The sequence below is a fragment of the Protopterus annectens genome, chromosome 6.part0 (genome assembly GCF_019279795.1).
Source record: "Protopterus annectens isolate FY-2018-M chromosome 6.part0, PAN1.0, whole genome shotgun sequence".
In the NCBI taxonomy this organism is placed as follows: Eukaryota; Metazoa; Chordata; order Ceratodontiformes; family Protopteridae; genus Protopterus; species Protopterus annectens.
The window spans coordinates 26,607,880-26,625,797 of record NC_056737.1 but is presented as its reverse complement, the minus strand read 5'-3'; the positions used below and the strand labels follow the sequence as shown (position 1 = coordinate 26,625,797).

Sequence of the window (17,918 nt, the reverse complement as noted above, 5' to 3'; positions counted from 1 at the left end):
TCTAATTTTGTGTGTGTGTTTCCTATTATGTCTGAGAAGAAAAGGATTACGGGGTTTAAACGCTGCTGCTCTTGCAGTGGTAAACTCCCAAATAGTAACGTTCATGAAGAGTGTGTGTATTGTGTGGGGGTTCCGCATTTATCGGTGAAACCTCCATGTGATATTTGTGCCAGCTTCAGTCAGCGGACACTGAATGAGCGACAAAATAAGGGCCTGCTTCCTTTGCCTTTTTCTGAGGCTATTTCTGCATCAGTGGTCTCATCCCCTCTTTTGTGGACATGAAACATCCTTGCTCAGACCCCTCTTCACTGGCTGGTGATAGGAGCAAAAGCCATAAGCACCAGGACCATTAGAGTTCCACTGAGTACTGTATTGCCTCCTCGGTTCTGAGTTTGGCTCCAGTGATTCATATCAAGGTCGCCTCGTCGGTGCCTGCCCCGGCTCCAACTACGGCGCCAACTACAACCTCTGTTCTGACCAGTTTTTCTGCCTGCATCTCGGCACTGACGTTGGTTCCGACAACACCTTCAGAGCCGTTATTGACCTTCACCCCAGCTGTGACTTCTGCTCCGAGCCCGTTCTCTGCTCCGATCATTCCTTTGTTGCTGGTTTCAGAATTGGAATCATCAGTGCCATTCTGTTTATACACCACAAACCCAGTGCTCTCTGTCTACGGATCCCTTTGCCTGACAAGCCTTCAGTCCCTTTTTAGAACGACTTGATTCCCTCTCAGGGGCATTGTTGAGGTCCACCAGGAGCTTTTCAGAATTGGATGTGGTGCGCCTTTTTGATCAGCTGCTGACTGCCAGGGAAATTACAAATTTTCCTAGATCCTGTCCCACTCTGGGCTTTGGGTGTATTACATCGGCGACCCCTACATACTCTCCTCCCTTGGATCCCTCGGTTCCGAGGCTCATATACCCGTCTACGAGAGTACCCCTTTCCTCTGCACCAACAGTGTCTGAGGCCCCTTTGGGGTGTCTGTTCCCTCAGAACCCACCCTTCCTCAGTCATGTTTGGGTGGTGGAACCCTCTGTTCCAGCCACGGTTCTGGATGTGTTGCCGATTCCATCTAAGGGTCTAAGGGTTACTCTCTCCCCAAGTTTGCTTGAGTCTGCATCCCCGGGGACGGACCGTGTGGAGTGGGGTGTGACCCCGGTTCCGAAATTCTTCTTCTGTCCTGGGCTCCCATTCCTCTTCAGGCAGGCCTGCTTTCCAAGTGATTGAGACGATGTTTGCTTCCAGCAATTCTACATCAGTCATCCCCACCAGTTCCTTCTGTGCCGTAGCTGTCAAAGACCACCCCCCCCCCCCACGACTCAGAGCACAAGGCCCAGGAAAACCCTGTTCAGGGTATTTCCCTTTGAGTTCTCTTCGGATGCTCCCACCGAAGAACCCCCCTCAGAAACGGTTGTGTAAGAGGGGAACACATGGACTCCCTAGAGGAGTCCCTCATGGACGATATGGACTAAGATGATGGGGAAGAATCCCCACGGTTGCCCCCTGACTGTCTCATTTGGAGACATCCTGGAAATCTTGAAACAGAGGGGTGACTGGAAGCCCACCTATCCTTCCTCAGAGGAATCCATATTCCTGCAGGCCTTCTTCTCTCGGCCCTCTACTTCTTGGGTCATCGTGCAACGGGTGTGGAAGAACCCTGACACAGTTGAGGCCATTCCAAGATGATCAGATAAAATACTCACCTCCAGAGGAGCAAACCCCATTGGTCTAGAGTTTTGCCAGTAGACCTTATGGTGATGGTGGCAACCACAAAAAAGGACCTTGTGGAGGAAGGTCCTGCTGTTCACCCTCCCAGTAGAGTGTCCTGGGCGGTGGACAGCTTAGGGAAGCGAGGTTTGCTTCAGTGACCTTTACAGTGAGGTCTCTGAACTTTTTAGCATGTTTTATGAGGCTCCAGAGAGATGTCATCACCAGACTCTCTGGAACCCTCAAGGGTCAAGTTTCGAACGGGGCATGTGATAAAGTTGCTTCCCAACTTGCCACCCTAGTCATTATCCAATTCGTCCATGAGGTTGCTGTCCCATGCAACCGAAGGAGTGACTAGAGCTGCGGGTTCAAGCGTAGTCATGTGACGCCACACCTGAATGTGCATTTGTGACCTCGCGGACTCCAAGTCTTCCTTTTTAAACTCCCCTATCAAACCATCAGCTCTGTTTGGTGCTAAGGTCAAGGATACATTAGCCAGGTGTGAGCAGGATAGGAACACCTTGTCTGCCATGGGCCTATGCTTTTTCAAAGCTCAGCTTTCCTTCTCCAGGAACCAGAGGAGTGGAAAAATGTGGCATTCATTCTCTTGGCCCCCAGAGTGTTCACGAAATGCCTAGCAGTGGTCACAGCTCATTTGAGACTTCAGGGATTCCAGGTGTTTCCGTATCTAGATGATTGGCTCCTTTCTGCCCCCACCAAGTGCCTTTTGGTCAGGGCCATTCGCTACACTCTACTAGCGGAGTTGCTGGGCATCACCATCCACTGGGAAAAATCCAACCTTCAGCCCTCACAACAATTGGAATTCATAGGGGCAATATTCAACACTCAATCAAGTCTGGTCTCTCTTCCTCCTCACAGGCATCAGAGATTAAGGGCACAAGTTAAAGTGATACTCTGTCAAAGAAAGATGTCTGTAAGGAAAGGTCTCCCGGCTGTGGGTTCTATGGCTGCAGCCATCCCAATTGTTCTCCTAGCCAGATTACACATGAGAATGCTACAGTGGCTTCTTCAGTCCCAGTGAATATCCATTCTTCACCCCCTGAGCTCACAGATCCTCATCACCAACACCTGCAAACAAGATGATCTCTGGTGGATGAATAGAAACGAAAATCTTTGGTGTCACCCCTTCCAGGACCACCAACTTGGCGCCAAGGTGACCACGGACATTTCCCTGATAGGATGGGGGGGCCACTTCCAGGGAAAGTCAGTCCAGGGCACGTAGTCCAGTATGGAGGTCAACTTGCATATCTGTGTTCTGGAGTTAAGAGCGGTGCTGTTGGCATTGTAAGCTTTCCATCCAGAACAATTGCTATCCAGTTGGACAACATGCCCGTTGTCTGGTACATAAACAGGGAGGGACCAAATCCCTACCCCCATGTCGCGAAGCCATGAGAATCTGGCAGTGGGCGATGGCTTCCAACCACTTTCTGATCACAGCGCATATCTCCGGGAACTCCAACGTGATTGTGGCCAGACTAAGCAGATGCATCCTCCATCCTCATGAGAGGTTTCTCAATACAAGTGTGACAGCAGAAATCCTCAGCCTTTGGGGCCAGCCATGCTGCAATCTTTTCTCCTCCCCCTCAAACACAAAATGCAGCAGCTACATTGCCGTCTTTCCCCCTCACGGGGAGTCACCAAGAGATGCTTTGATTCACAGTTGGCCTGCTGCTTATCCTCCAAGTCCCCTGATTCCTCCTTTTCTAAAGAAGGCTATTCAGTTGAGAATCTAAGTGATCCTCATTGACCTGTTCTGGCCTCGTCAAGTGTAGTCTCCCTTCCTCCGACCTTATCTGTTACAAACTCCTAGGATCCTAGACACTTATCAGGACCTCATATCTCACCCACAAGGACGGACTCCCCTGAATCTGTCCACTCTCAAGCTGACTGCTTGGTTTCTCCACTTCCATTAGTTTCCAGGCAGGAAACCCTTTCTTCATCCATCCTTGATATTATCCTGGCCTCACGTAAACCATCCACCAGAAAACTTTACAAGGGCAAATGGAAAATATTCTCTATTTGGCCACATAATCAGAAGCTAGATCTATTCTCAGCTCCTATAGCTAGTATTCTTCATTATCTTGCTGAGCTGTTCAACAATGGTGCATCAGCTTCCACCATTCAAGTCCATTTAGCAGCTTTTTCCAACTTCCATAATGGGTCAGATGGAGTTCTGCTTATTTCTACCCGACTTTGCAAGACCTTCCTCAAGGGAATATTACACAGCAGACCTCCCATCAGACAGCCGGTGGAGGCATGGAATCTCTCGCAGGTTCTCCAGTCTCTCTCTGCCCCCTTTTGAGCCTGCAGCTTCATGTGATCTAAAATTCCTGTCATGGAAATCCTTATTTTTGATGGCAGTCACTTCAGCCAGACGATTATCTGAGTTTCAAGCCTTGTGTATCAAAAGCCCTTATCTGATCTTCCATAAGGACAGAGTATCACTTCGTACTAACCCATCCTTTCTTCCCAAAGTGGTTTCCGACTTTTGTATTAATCAGCCCATTGAGCTCCTTGTATTCTTTCCAAATTATTCAAACAAGGGAGAATATTGTCTGCATTCATTGGATGTTCATAGACAATTGCATTTTTACCTGAACAGAATGAAGTCCTTTCGCAAGTCGGACCAACTTTTTGTCTCCTTTGCGGGCCTCTAGAATGGGAGGTGCAGTATCAAAAGTTACCTTGTCAAAATGGCTCAGAGATTGCATTAGCTTTTCATATTAGCTTACGAATGAATCTAAGCCAAGTCAAATCAAACCTCACTCAGCTAGAGCTATCGCAGCATCAGTTGCCTTCCACTCTAGGGCCTCCATGGATGACATCTGTGTAGTTGCCATTTGCGCTAAACCCCATACCTTTATCAAGCATTACAGATTGGATCTGATCTCAGGGGGAAGAGCGGCCTTTGAAGAAGATTAACAACTTCAGATAAAGAAGTTCTGTCTTACTATAACGTTCCATCTGAGTTGTTGATCTTCTTCCAGTCATCGCACCCTCCCACTGACCCCCACCAAAGGCTCCTGGTGGATCTTCTGAGTCTTATGGTGTTTCAGGGTTTCTGCTCAGAGATGGCCTCTGACTTTCTGGTTCTTCTATATGTTGCATGCAACTCGATCTGAGGTAACTGAGTGAAGGGCATTGTGGGTAGCATCTTAGCTCGAGAGTTTTTGGTGCACGCAAGCTTGGTACAAGACCGACTCTGTTCCGAGGGCTCGGAACTGAACCCATCAGTGATGACCGGAAGATGATCAACAACTCAGATGGAATGTTATGGTAAGACATAACTTCCTTTTCTAGTTGCCATTACTTCTACCAGACTAATTTCATAGATTCAAGCCTCATCTTCCAAACCAATATACTTGATCTTTCATAGGGATATAGAGTTGCATTATGAACCAATGCATCCTTTCCTCCCTAAGGTGGTGTCAGACTCTAATATCAATCAGTCCATTGATTTGTTAGTGTTCTTTCTTAAATTTGCTAACTAGGGCAAATACATGTTACACTTATTGGATGTTCACAGGCAGTTGTTTTTACCTATATAGAACAAAAAGCATCAGGAAAACTGACAAATTTTGTTTTATTTTCATTAACTAAGTTGAGGAAACCAGTTGCCAAAGTAACTTCATGCTTCTTATATTTATAAGAAGTTGGGCATTGCCTTATCAAAATGACTATGAGATCATTCAACTAGAGCCATGGCAGCTTCTTCAGCTATCCAGTCTAGAGCATCCATGGATGACATTTGTGCAGCAGCAACTTGTGTTACTCCCCATACCTTTATTACTCATTACAAATTGGATCTGGTCTCCAGAGGCGGAGCATAATTTGGTTATGTGGTGTTCAGGAATATCCTTCCTTGAGTATGCCCAGGAATTTAGGTAGCTGGAGACTTTGACCCGCAAGTTGAGGACAGAATGAAAAGTGACAACATCAGATAAAGAATGTACTCACCATAACGCACCATCTGTTATCCATTTTCATTCTTGCTCAATTCTCCGCAATTCAACACCCATCCTTTGAGAACTGCTGGAAGAGTGAGTGGTTAGGGTACATCACTTCCTTGATACTGAGTTCCAGATATTGTCTCTTCACTATATGAAAGCTAACATTTCTTTCTGCTAAGTCAGCAAACAATTTCTGAGGTACTTGGGGGTTGGTGCATTGAGAGTAAGGGAGATGCTCGAGAGCTTTTTAGTTGCCACGAGCAATGGCAGAGTCCAACGGGTCCGAAACCCATAAGTTGAGGAAGAATGAAGATGGACAATGCAGATGGAACATTATGGTGAGTATATAACTTTTTTTTACCATTATTCTTCCAAAACTTTTCTAACAAAAGAGTGTAAACCCTGCATCTGTTAGATGTTTGCAGAGAACTTGAATTTTATCTCAATAGGACTAAAGATATCTGGAGACCTGATTAACTTATAGTTTGTATTGTTTTGTAGAGCCAGTTTAGGCCATAGTTTGTCTATAAAGTTACACTGCCAAGGTGGCTATCAGATTCTGTAGCTTTTGTTTATGAAAAATTGAGTCTGTCTTTAACCAAAACACAAGAGGTCATTCAACAAGGTCTGTTTGCTACTTCTACTGCTTTTGTGTGTGGTCTTCCTTTGGATTAAATCTGTGCTGTAGCAACATGGTCCATGGTCAACACATTCATATTCCATTACAAGCTAGATGTGCAATCAAGATCCCATGCATCTTTTGGCTTTACAGTTCTCAGGAAAATCCTTCCTTGATACCTCCCAGATTTTGTGGCAGCTTGGTAATCTGTTCTAAAGGTTGAATTAGCCAAAAAAAGATAAGATCTGATATGAAAGTCATGTATTCATCATAATTATAGATCTGTATTGTCTTCTCTTCATCCTGTTCAACAACCTTTCCTCTTCCCTTTCTTCCAGTTTCTTAGCTGGTACTCTTCTTTGATTGAATAGACCTAACTAGGAGCATTCTCATTTCACAGCCTCAGTTGATTTTTCTCCAGATCTTGTTTTGGTATAGAATTTTAGATGATATTTATGATAAATGTCTATTGATAAGTAGGCAAAGGTGATCTGAGGTATTTTGGAGGAAGAGATTGATTATGGGAAGGAGAGCCCTGGATTGTCAGCTTCTAAAGGTGCCAAGGTCAGCTCCAATAACCCAAAGGTTGAATAGGATGAAAAAAAAATATGGTTCTATTATGGTATGTACGTAACTCGTTTAACGGAACTGTCATGAGGACAATGAAATCAATAATCTAAAGTTAATATGGGTGCTTTACTCAGCTGTACTTTTCCTCACCAGATGAACTGAAGTAGGGCAAGCTTATGCAGATTAAAAAAAAAAAAGATTAGAAATTTGTCATTGAAAGCTATTGTGACACCAGCTAATGCTTAAGCTAGTTCCACTTGTAATGCTAGGAAGCTTGTTAGTAATACTAAATAGTGATAGGATGAAAGTAACCTTTTAAATGAGATTAACTTCTGTAGTACTGTCTCAAAATTATTTTGAGTATGTCAGTTAAGTCCATTAAAAAGGTCAGTACCATGTCTAGGGTGTGAAGTAGGAGGTGGCTGTCTCTTGAGCAAGTTGTTAAGCATCACCGTCAGCAGAGGGAGTTACCAATGGGGGTGGGAGGTGGGGCAAAGCATTCATTTATGAAGATGCTCAGATAGTTGTTTGTATTAGCATGTTGGTGTGCGTGCATGCACTTTGCCGGTGTTATATTCTGAAGGGCTTTTTCTGGTTGCTAACCTGTAGTAGGAGTGCTGCTCCTGGAATTGCTAGCGTGACCTAGTTAAAGCTGTGACAAAAATTCACTTGTGGCATACATCAGCTGTTTGATTTAATATCTCTCTCAAACTCTGTTTCCATGTTTTTTTTTTTTAGTTGTGCCACACTTGAATCGTTAATACTGTTAATAGTGAACTGTGTAAGCCTTCTAGTCGAAACTAAAAATAATTATCGTAAATACTATTTAAAAGTGTAAATAGATTAGTTTTAAGTATATTGTACTTTTGTTTGTGCCACAGTGAACTCAAATCACAATTTTTTTAAGTAAAAGTGTGAAATGCATTTCAGAGTATTAGAAGCTGCATGGACTGTCCATAAAAAAATTAGGAACAGTTTTGTATTTCTTGATGCAACATTTCACATGAATATTTCTTATGTAATAAACTATGAAAGTGACAGATTGTTATAAACAATACCTTCAGAAGTATGCTTTGTAAAGTAGTGGAGTGCCAGTTCTGTTCATGATGTTGCCTTTCAGATTGTCATGCATTTTTTTTTTAAAAGCTGATTTGTGAAATGTTAAAAATAAAGGGATTCGTGTTTCCATGAATGATCATAAAAATGAAAGTCTTTATTTATAGTAGTGCCGACTTTCACTCAGTGTCAGGCATATTTCTGTAAGTTTCTTGCTTAAGGGAAACAATTGAAGTAAGAAAATCTTACATTATGTTCACAAGTAGGCAAAAACCATGATTAATGTTGTCATACATACATAGAACAGGTGTAGTGTCACAGTGCCATTTTTGTCCAGTATGGTATGCCTTTTCTTATCACACATTTAAACAGTTTTCTTTAAATGTTTTTTTGTAAAAAATTGAAAGTGAATCCAGCAGATAGCGCCTTCTATAAACTGCAAGTCTGAGACTGACCTCTGTCATTTTGGAAGACAAAATTAATTGTTGCTGAAAGATCCCAACTTTATAGTTAACTGGAATTGGAATGTTGGCATTGCTGTATCAGTAATTACAAGTATTGCTATTTTATGTGCTTTAATAAGGTATGCTAGTAACTTTAACATGATTTTCTTATGTAGAATGTAGACTTGGATTTGAAACATGACTGCAGTCAGCTGCTGGAGAGAATAAATGTTTTCAAAATGGCTTTCAGTGAAAATGAAGATAATGAAAGGTAATTGACTTTTTTGGAATTTGGTCATTTCAAATGCAGAATCTAAACTGTGAAACCTCAATGTTATGCAATTAGCATAGAGAAAAGTAACGAAGAAGTCAAATCAGATGTGCCGGGAGTTGTGGTATAATAGTAGTTTTTGTCTTCCAGGCACATTCTATTGGATGTTGTGTTACCAGTGTACAAAACAGTAGTAAGGGCTGTGTATTGAGTGTTAATCTCCTTTCAGAGTTGACTAGGGGGAGTGGTATGTCCTCTATTATTTAGAGTCCACTAGTGCTTGATTGTATCATAAAATTTGCTGAGAATTCTGTACATTTGGACTTTGGTATTCCTAGGTAATATGTCATTTTAGCTGAACAGATGCATCATGTATTCCAGAAGAGTTTGTTTCCTTTGTGGAAGCATCAACATAATGTCCGAAAAAGTATACTTGCAGCCTTCAGCAGGGGCATTAGTAACTTAGAACTTTTAGGGGAAGGAAATAATGGGCAGTTGACTTCTTTGGATAGAGTTTGGGACTAGGTAAAGTAGCCTGCCTTACTTTTTGAAATGAAGTAATACTGAATAAGGTATGACATCAGTAAACTGGGTTGGTAATTAAAAACTGTTACAGCAAAACAGTAAGTATAACAAGATTCAAGTACCCTACTACTGCTTTGTATATGTGTTTAAAGTGCACATTTTTTAGCATTTATTTTGTTGGAATTGTGACCTGTAGATAATATTTGAGTGTTTGCATCTGTGACTTGTCCTTTTACTGAACAAGGTAAGTTGGTGTGTATGAGTCTTGCGTTTGTAATAACGGGCAGATACGCAGCTTGATGGTTAGGTTAAGGGATAGTTAATGTTAAGTGAGTGTGCATATGTTCTGCAGCCCACTGTCTTGATAAGTGATACTGTTAGGGAAAAGGTGTTTTGGAAAGTAATGTGCAATGTTAGGGGTAGCAGATAATGAGTAATTTATATATATATATATATATATATATATATATATATAAACTAAGTCTATATGTGCACACAGACGCACACACTGACTCAGTGTCAGTGGTGCAGCAAGGTAGCGCACTCGCATTTGGTGAAGAATGCTGAGGGTTCAGTTCCCTTACCTGATAGATCTATAGCTAACACTGCAGTGCAGCATAAGGGGGTTGCTTCACTCCTGAATGAGTCACTCTTTGGATGAAACGTTTAACTGGAGCCCCATCTACTTGAGTTGGTGGAAGCTCAGGTGGATGTAAAAGATCCCAACACACCTATCGTAAAGAGTAGGGATCCTTTATTTACATGGCGTTTACTTGACATTTTATTTATGTATTTGTTTTTACATTTAGACATATTCACATGTTTACAAAATTATTTACATAATTTTCTCCTTATGCATTCTATTTTTTCATCTTTATATTTTCTTCAAACTAGACCTGCATTCTTTCATAACCACCATCTGATGTTTCTTATTGATAGCCATTTCCCATAAACGTAATCTCATTTAATCTTTCATTCCAAATCATTCATACTACATAAACAACTTTTTGTCCTTTATTTTATATGCTTATAATGTCTATCTTCAGGTATAGTCAAATTTCAAAAGACCTGTGATTTCTTCTTCATAATACAGACATCTTCCCTCACTTTTCTTTTTATAAGGCATATTTGCTTTCAATGTAATTTCTTTATTCCCAGTTTCCATAGAAAAGCCTGACATTCTACTTTACTCCACAACTTATTTCTTTCTTTTATAGTTTTAATCTTTTTTTCTGGTAAATTTTCCCATAGGTTAACTAATAATATTGTACCATTATATTCTTAAACCATGTTTCCAATCATCCTCTGTCTCATTTATTTTTATCTTCCGTATTTATTTGATATTTTTTTAATTTCTTCATTAGTACATTCTTTTTATCTGATTTATTATTTCACAAATTTTTTTGGTACATATACTTGATCTTACTACTAATTTTTCGTTTTCTTGTTTATCCATCCCAGCACTTCATGCAAATTTAAAAAAAGCTTCAGATACCACTGGATTTAAGAATCCCAGTCCCCCTTCAATTTAAGTAATTTATAATACTCTGTTTACTGAGTTTAACATAGATCCCCATTATAAATGTAAAAATAACTTCTAATTGTTTTTTGTACATTCTTGGAATCCTAAACAAACTTGATAAATATGCTATCTTTCCCATTAGTACTGAATTTATCAGATTAATTTTTCTTAAAAGGATAATTTATATGTTTTCCATAAACAGCAAATTTCTTTTCAATTCCTTTAAAAGATTTTCCTGTTGTGTTCCACTTACTGTTTTATTGCCAAAATTTTTTCTCAATACTGAAAATTTTACATCGCATATTGTATTCCTCTTGTCTTTATCCTGTGTCCCAAACCTTTACTTTTATAGTGTCAATGCATATTTTTTAAACAATCTACTACACAAAATATGGCTTCTTTCTTCTGAAAACTGTTTAGCTATTGTATTATTTGCATATGTCATCAAAACTGGAATATTTACACCTATTTGCACTACATACTTTGTATTTTCCGTTGTACAATTCACCTTACTTATTAAAATATTCAAAACTTAAGCAAATAATGTACCACCTATAGGACAGTCCCATTACGCATCCCCATTTCTTTACTTAACCAACCACTTATTAGAATTATGTTATTACTATATGCTATCAAATAAACTTTTAATTTTACCACTAAAATTATATGCCTCCATTAATTCCTATAACATCATACTCTACCTTGTCATAAGCTTTATTAATATTGCTTCTCCTAAGTTTTACATAATTTTTTTCTATTTAAAATGTCATCCACAATTTTTCTTACTATCATTAGCAAGTTTTATAACTTTTATTCTGTTATATTTTCCGTGTTACTGTCCAATCTTTTTTTAATTATCTTCATAAAAATCTTGGAATCTGTATTTGTTACTGTTAGTCTCCAATTTTGTATCTTGTTTTTCACTATTTCCATAAAAATGCAATATTCCACTACACAGCTCTTTATAACAAAAGCCTTTATTTAACCATTCACTGAAAACATGCAATAAGTATTCTTTTTGCATTTCAATTTTTTTGTATACGTTACGTATCCTATTCCAGCTGGGCCTGCTTTTGAATTTTCATTTACCTAACACTTTGTCTAATTCATACATAAAAAAAACTGAAAAACACAAAATCCACTGGAGTCACCACATGGAGATAGTCACTGGTAATGGAAGCTTCTTTATTTAGAACAAAAACACACAAGCGCTTTCACGTAGCTGTACTACGCTTCTTCAGGTGTAATAAAACATTGAGAAAAGCAAGCTTTTATACAAAAACCTTTTGGCATTCAAAATGATAAATTAAGCACTAATTAGATAATTGCTAACACACAATCTTTCCCTGCATGTCCTTATTTAAAGAGACAGTACTAAAAGAGTTAAAAACAGATAAAAACAGTTTAAAAGTTATGGCAAAAATGCCTTAAGCAAACTGTATTAAAATAAAACAGCAAAACCTATCGTTGTGGCAGTATAAGCCAGCTGAGGCTCTCACCTCACAGCGCTAAGAGACCATGCAAGATCATAATCAAAGCACAGGGCATAAGACAGAGAACAGCATTTTCCAAATAAAAACAAGCCATATTCCTATTTGCAAATGCAACCAGGACATATTCCACGACTCCTGCTGGAGTCGCTAACTGAGCACATACTTATTTCCTTTATACAAAAACTCCGGTAAGCAAACAAATCCTATGTGCTATCCCACATCCATATCTGATCTGAAAAAAATCTACAGCACAAACAATACGGCATATAGCAATCCAAGAATAAGAGACAACATATTTATTATTGCTGTTAAGAGGTGCAAAACATATATTCTATTATGCAGCTGTTGGCGTGTTTGAAAACACCTACGCCAACACAATATCAACAGGTACTAACCATAATCTAAACTGCATATACGCCCTGTTCGTACCTCATATCTCACATTGGAATCGCCATCAACATACACATATTCCCCAAGGCAAGATCACAAAAACACGGTCACGCATAATGAAATGTCCCGCGACCATGTCCGATCCAAAACACATTTGCAATGCAGACGAAGCAGCAGATAACAGTCCGGGAGTGAAAAATGTCCTACTCACAACAACGACTAGCAAGCACAGAGGACACATTCTGACAAGCATCCACTGGCGCAAAACAAAACAACTACACCAATGCAATTCCGGTAGATGTCGGCCCCATCAAACATCATAAACATACAGACCTGTATTAAAAAAACCATCAGTCAAGGACTGATGCAGGGGGTATGAAAAGTATATAGTACAAAAAACAACAGACAGATTACAAATAGCGACCCACTCACCTCTACTAATTGCAGGCACTAGAATATTTCAACAAACAACTAATGACGGGTGTTCAAACACAACTTCCGTTTGCATAATACCAACAGATTCAATATCTGTCAAAAACCAGGATCCGAGCTGATGCTCAAGGGTCCAAAAAACCTAACTGTAATTAAAAACAAGAAATGCAAGGTAAAAAATAACTAATATGATATACGTGCTGAACTATTGAATACTAAACTGAATGGGGACAGCTTTCTATCTCCTTTAACATACGCATAATGCGTTAAAAGGCTAGTGGACGTAGCTATGATAACAATACAAACGTCCAATCTCATCCAAGGAATGGACACACACTAGGAGCCAAAGTGCCAGGTATGCAGCAGTACTAAACAATGTTAAGAAGTAGATAGCATTGTGTGCAATAAGCTAAGGACCTGCTCAAATATACTGAGAAATGAGACAAAAGTGAATATCAAAAAACCACTACCAGGCATGTATAGTGCCTATAGTATCAAACCACAAATTTCCCTTGTATCATGTATGAACCCTAACACAAGTATACAGAACTAGATGTCTAAAAGCAAGACAAAAAATCAGTCTATATCAAACTGATATTGTACCTATGGGGACCAAACATGAGGCATATTAAATGAAAGAATGTGACTGTGAAGCAGGAACACAGTCCACTTGAAAATGGAAAAGCTCTATGGATCCAAAACTGGAGAGGGGGAGACTGACAGGGGATCAGGCAGAAAAACAAGTCTAGGAGACGTAAGCAGTACTCAAACCAGATATCATGATATATACGTTTACTTTACAACTTCCTGCTATTAAGGACAGGTTTAACAGATACGTACTGATTAATGCCTGGATGTACATGCGCTTTTAAAATAAAAATCCACTTAAGTTCCCTGACAGCCAGTTGGTTCATATTGTCTCCTTCCCTATTGTTGACTGCCAATAACTCCAGGACCATAAAGCTGAAGCTATGTGCACTATATTCTAATATGTGCTTAGCCAGAGCATTACTTTCATTACCTTTCCTGATGTCATAACAATGGTTATAAACCCTGTCACGGAGTCTTCTCTTCGTGAGGCCTACATAAAAGGCTTCACAAGAGTCACATGTGGCCAAATAAATAAGGTTGGTGCTGTTACAATCACTGTGAAATCTAGGTGTAAATGTAAAAGAACCATCTGGATGTGAAAAACAAACATTCTTGGATATATGTGGACACATGTGACAGTGTCCACAGGGAAAAGTCCCATGTGGGTCACTAGTGTGGCTGATTAGCAGGGAACACTGCTCTAGGCATAAAGTTTGCTTCAAGTTATGACATGTTTTGTAACTGAACCTCGGGTTGTCCCCCACAATTTTCCTGGTGAGCGGATCTGTAATTAGAACGTTCCAATTTCTGCTGATAATTTTATTATGATCAACAACGTCACTGGTATACTCACATGTTTGGCCAACGCATTGTGGGGTGTACCTGTCCTGATGTGATAAATGTGTTCACGCATTCTATCCCTAAGACTCCTATTGGTCTTACCGACATAGAATGCGCAACACAAAGTACACGTGGCCAAATATACCACGTTAGTGGACATACAGTCGCCACCAGCTCGTACTCTAAAATTGCCAAACATGTGAGTGATACTAGTGTGGACCATTCTTTCAAATTTAGGATTGTTGAGAAGTTACATGGCACACATCGAGGAGGGGACATTTGTAACCTTACAGAATCAAAGGAAAGTAATTGGATCATTAAACTTAGATCCGATATGCCACCGGGTTTGAATGGGAAGGTACCCATCAAACCCTATTTGAAGATGAGGAGACTCAAGATATAACTGGACATATGTCAACATATCAGTGTAGGTTTTTGCACATTTTATATACATTTTACATACATGTTGTGCACATGCGTTTGTATATACTTATGCATTCCTTGTGGAAGTGATTAGAATAGTAGGATGTTGCTTTGTTCTATATTTGTATATTTTGTTTATTTATGCAGAATGGAAGCAGTGAGTAGTTCATTCAGTGAGAAAGAGATGCTTTGAGTCTTTTATATATATTTGTCTTCATGAACATGCTGCTTTACATATGTTCACTATTTTAATGATTGTATGTTCTGTATAGATCTGCCCAGGAAATGTTAGATTGGTTAGATATGGCGTTGTTCCACCACTTGAGAATTAGTGCTTCATAATTTGATATAGTGGTGATGCTTATGTACTAAAAGTGTAGTTGATACACATATACGCTATATAGTGTATATATTTGTAGAAATTTTTAATATGTTTTAATATATGTTTACAGAGTTTGTGTGATTGAATTTTTAATGTGTATAATCACTTAATGTATTTACATAGAGGGTTTGTATGGAGCGTTTGTATGATGTGAGGTGTTTACCTTTAAATGCCTATTGTCTTTTTTATTGTTTTCCCGCTCTTGGCTCTATTTAAACTGTGTTCAAGTCATTTATTATTGGTCTGATGAAGCTGTGATGCGAAAGCGCTAACCGTTGTTCTTATGTGCACTCAATTAAACTGCTCCTACGTTTTATCTATTTCGATTTCTGTGGACTGTTATTTCTGAGAATAAGATCAACCTACGTGTTTTGGAATTGAAGTTTTTATGCCCTTCATTGCGTTGCTCCTAGTTTGTGTTTTCAGTATGATACCTTATTTGGTGTTAAAGCAGAGGAGGTGTTGAAAATGGAGGACAAAGCGAAATCTATGCAAACAGTAAAGGATTTCTTACAGATACAGCCACCCAGATTTAGCAGGAACTAGCCTACTAAGAATTGGTCCTTTCCAGTGTCAGACAGGCCACAAAGAGGCAGATACAGACGCCACAGAGGCAGATCCCAGCCCCAGGGCTCATACAGGCCTAAACAGTGGGGCGCTTCTACCTCCAAAAGCAGAGAAGACAAATCACAGCCATACAGGAAACCGTCCCAATGACTTCCTCTGCCAGCACCAAACACTTATCTTTTGGCAGCCCCCTTAGGGGGAAAACTAGCACTTTTTTCTCAAAATTGGTACATGATCACCCAGGACAAATGGGTCATGAATATAGTGTCCCAGGGCTACAGGTTCCACTTTCACACCCTGCCAAGAGCAAAAGGTATTCCAGACCTGCCACACAATCAATGGACAGAGGTACAAAAACAAGTTTCTTCCCTCATGGACATGAGGGCCATTCAGCAAATACCACAGCAGTCTTGGTACCCAGAAAAGACAAAGCCTGGAGACCAATACTGGACCTGTCTGTTCTAAATACATTTCTGGACGTTCCAAAATTCAAAATGTTGACTCTGCAGCAGCTTCTGTCCATGCTGGGCAAGAAGGCTTGGCTTGTAACTTTGGACCTAAAAGAGGCATACCTGCATATTCCAATCAGACAGTCTTGCAGAAGATACCTCATATTCATAGCTGGCTCAATGCACTACCAATTCTCTGCACTGCCCTTTGTCTTAGCTACTGTGCCCAGGGTCTTCACAAAATGCCTGGCACCAGTAATTGCATTTTGCAGACAAAGAGGAATTCAAATATATCCTTACTTGGACGATTGCCTTATTCAAGCAGGGAACAAGGACATTCTAATACAGCATCTGGCGTTTGTAAAAAGATTACTAAATTGCCTATGGTACACAGTAAACAAAAAGAAATCAAAACTAGTACCCTCTCAAGAGATAATATTCCAGGATGCAAGCTTAAATACAACTGCCCAGATGGCTTGTCTCATGCCAGACAAACAAAGGCAACTGACTTCTTACTTCAAAATGTTGGCAACAAAGACCCAGTTATCTGCAAGGAAAATTCTGCAGGCTTTGGGCTTCATGGCATTCTGCATTCTGCTAATTCAATATGCCAGACTGCATATGAGGAAACTACAGTGGTATCTGAAAAGTGTTTGGACTCAACATTGTCACAGCCTGGAAACTATTACCCTCATTCCCTGCCTGCAGCAGGAGTTTCGATGGTGGACACAGGCCTGTCACCACAACAAAGGACAGCCATTCACCCTACCCACAGCCAGGCAGTCAATAACAGATGCATCAGGTTATGCCTGGGGGGGTCCACATGGCAGGAAAATGTATTCAGGGCACATGGCCCACAAGCCAAAGGCATCTTCATATCAATCAAAAAGAGATGCTAGCTGTTCAGAATGCCCTGACAGCTTTCAAGGATCTACTCCATCCAGGACAACTACTGATAAGGACGGACAATACTACAGTCATGTGGTACATAAACAGGGAGGCACTCATTCCTACCCCCTCTGCAGACAAGCCATGACTTTGTGGGACACAGCATGGACATATCAAGTACACCTGCAAGCACAGTTCCTGCCAGGAAAGAAAAATACTCTGGCAGATGAACTAAGCAGAAACCTTACGGATCCCCATGAGTGGAAACTGCATCCACAAGTCTTCAGCATGATAATAAAGAAATGGGGATGCCCAGACATAGATCTATTTGCCTCCCCTCACAACTGCTAACTACAGAGATTCTGCACAAGAACGTATCACAAACATGCATGGAAAGTGGATGCTCTATCATTCAGCTGGAAAACCCTAACAGTATATGCCTTTCCTCCTCTGCCTCTCCTCCCCAAGGTACTCCTAAAGGTCAGACAAGAGAAGCCAAAAATGATTCTGATTGCTCCAGACTGACCTCGCCAGCACTGGTACCCAATCCTAAAGAGCTGGTTTCAAGGCCCAGCCTGGACATTGCCTCTAATTCCTCATTTACTGACCCAACGAAACAATCAGATCCTGCACAGAAAACTCAGAATTCTAAATCTGGCAGCATGGGCGGATAATGTAGTCATTCAGAGCACACCTCTCTCAAAAGCAGTGATGGATGTTATTTTGGAGGCCAGGAGGCCCAGTACCAGAAAATCTTATGCAGAAAAATGGAAAAGATT

At 40.3% G+C, this 17,918-nt stretch overlaps 1 protein-coding gene across 5 annotated transcripts in view; it reads left to right on the top strand.

Moving 5' to 3' along the window:
* Positions 1-17,918, top strand: part of HECTD1 (HECT domain E3 ubiquitin protein ligase 1) — a 4,301,832-nt gene that overhangs the window by 1,404,209 nt on the left and 2,879,705 nt on the right. For all 5 annotated transcript variants that reach the window (XM_044073821.1, XM_044073824.1, XM_044073822.1 and 2 more), the window contains exon 12: positions 8,543-8,637. In XM_044073821.1, the coding sequence (XP_043929756.1) occupies positions 8,543-8,637 (95 nt within the window). The remainder of the gene's footprint in view (positions 1-8,542; positions 8,638-17,918) is intronic.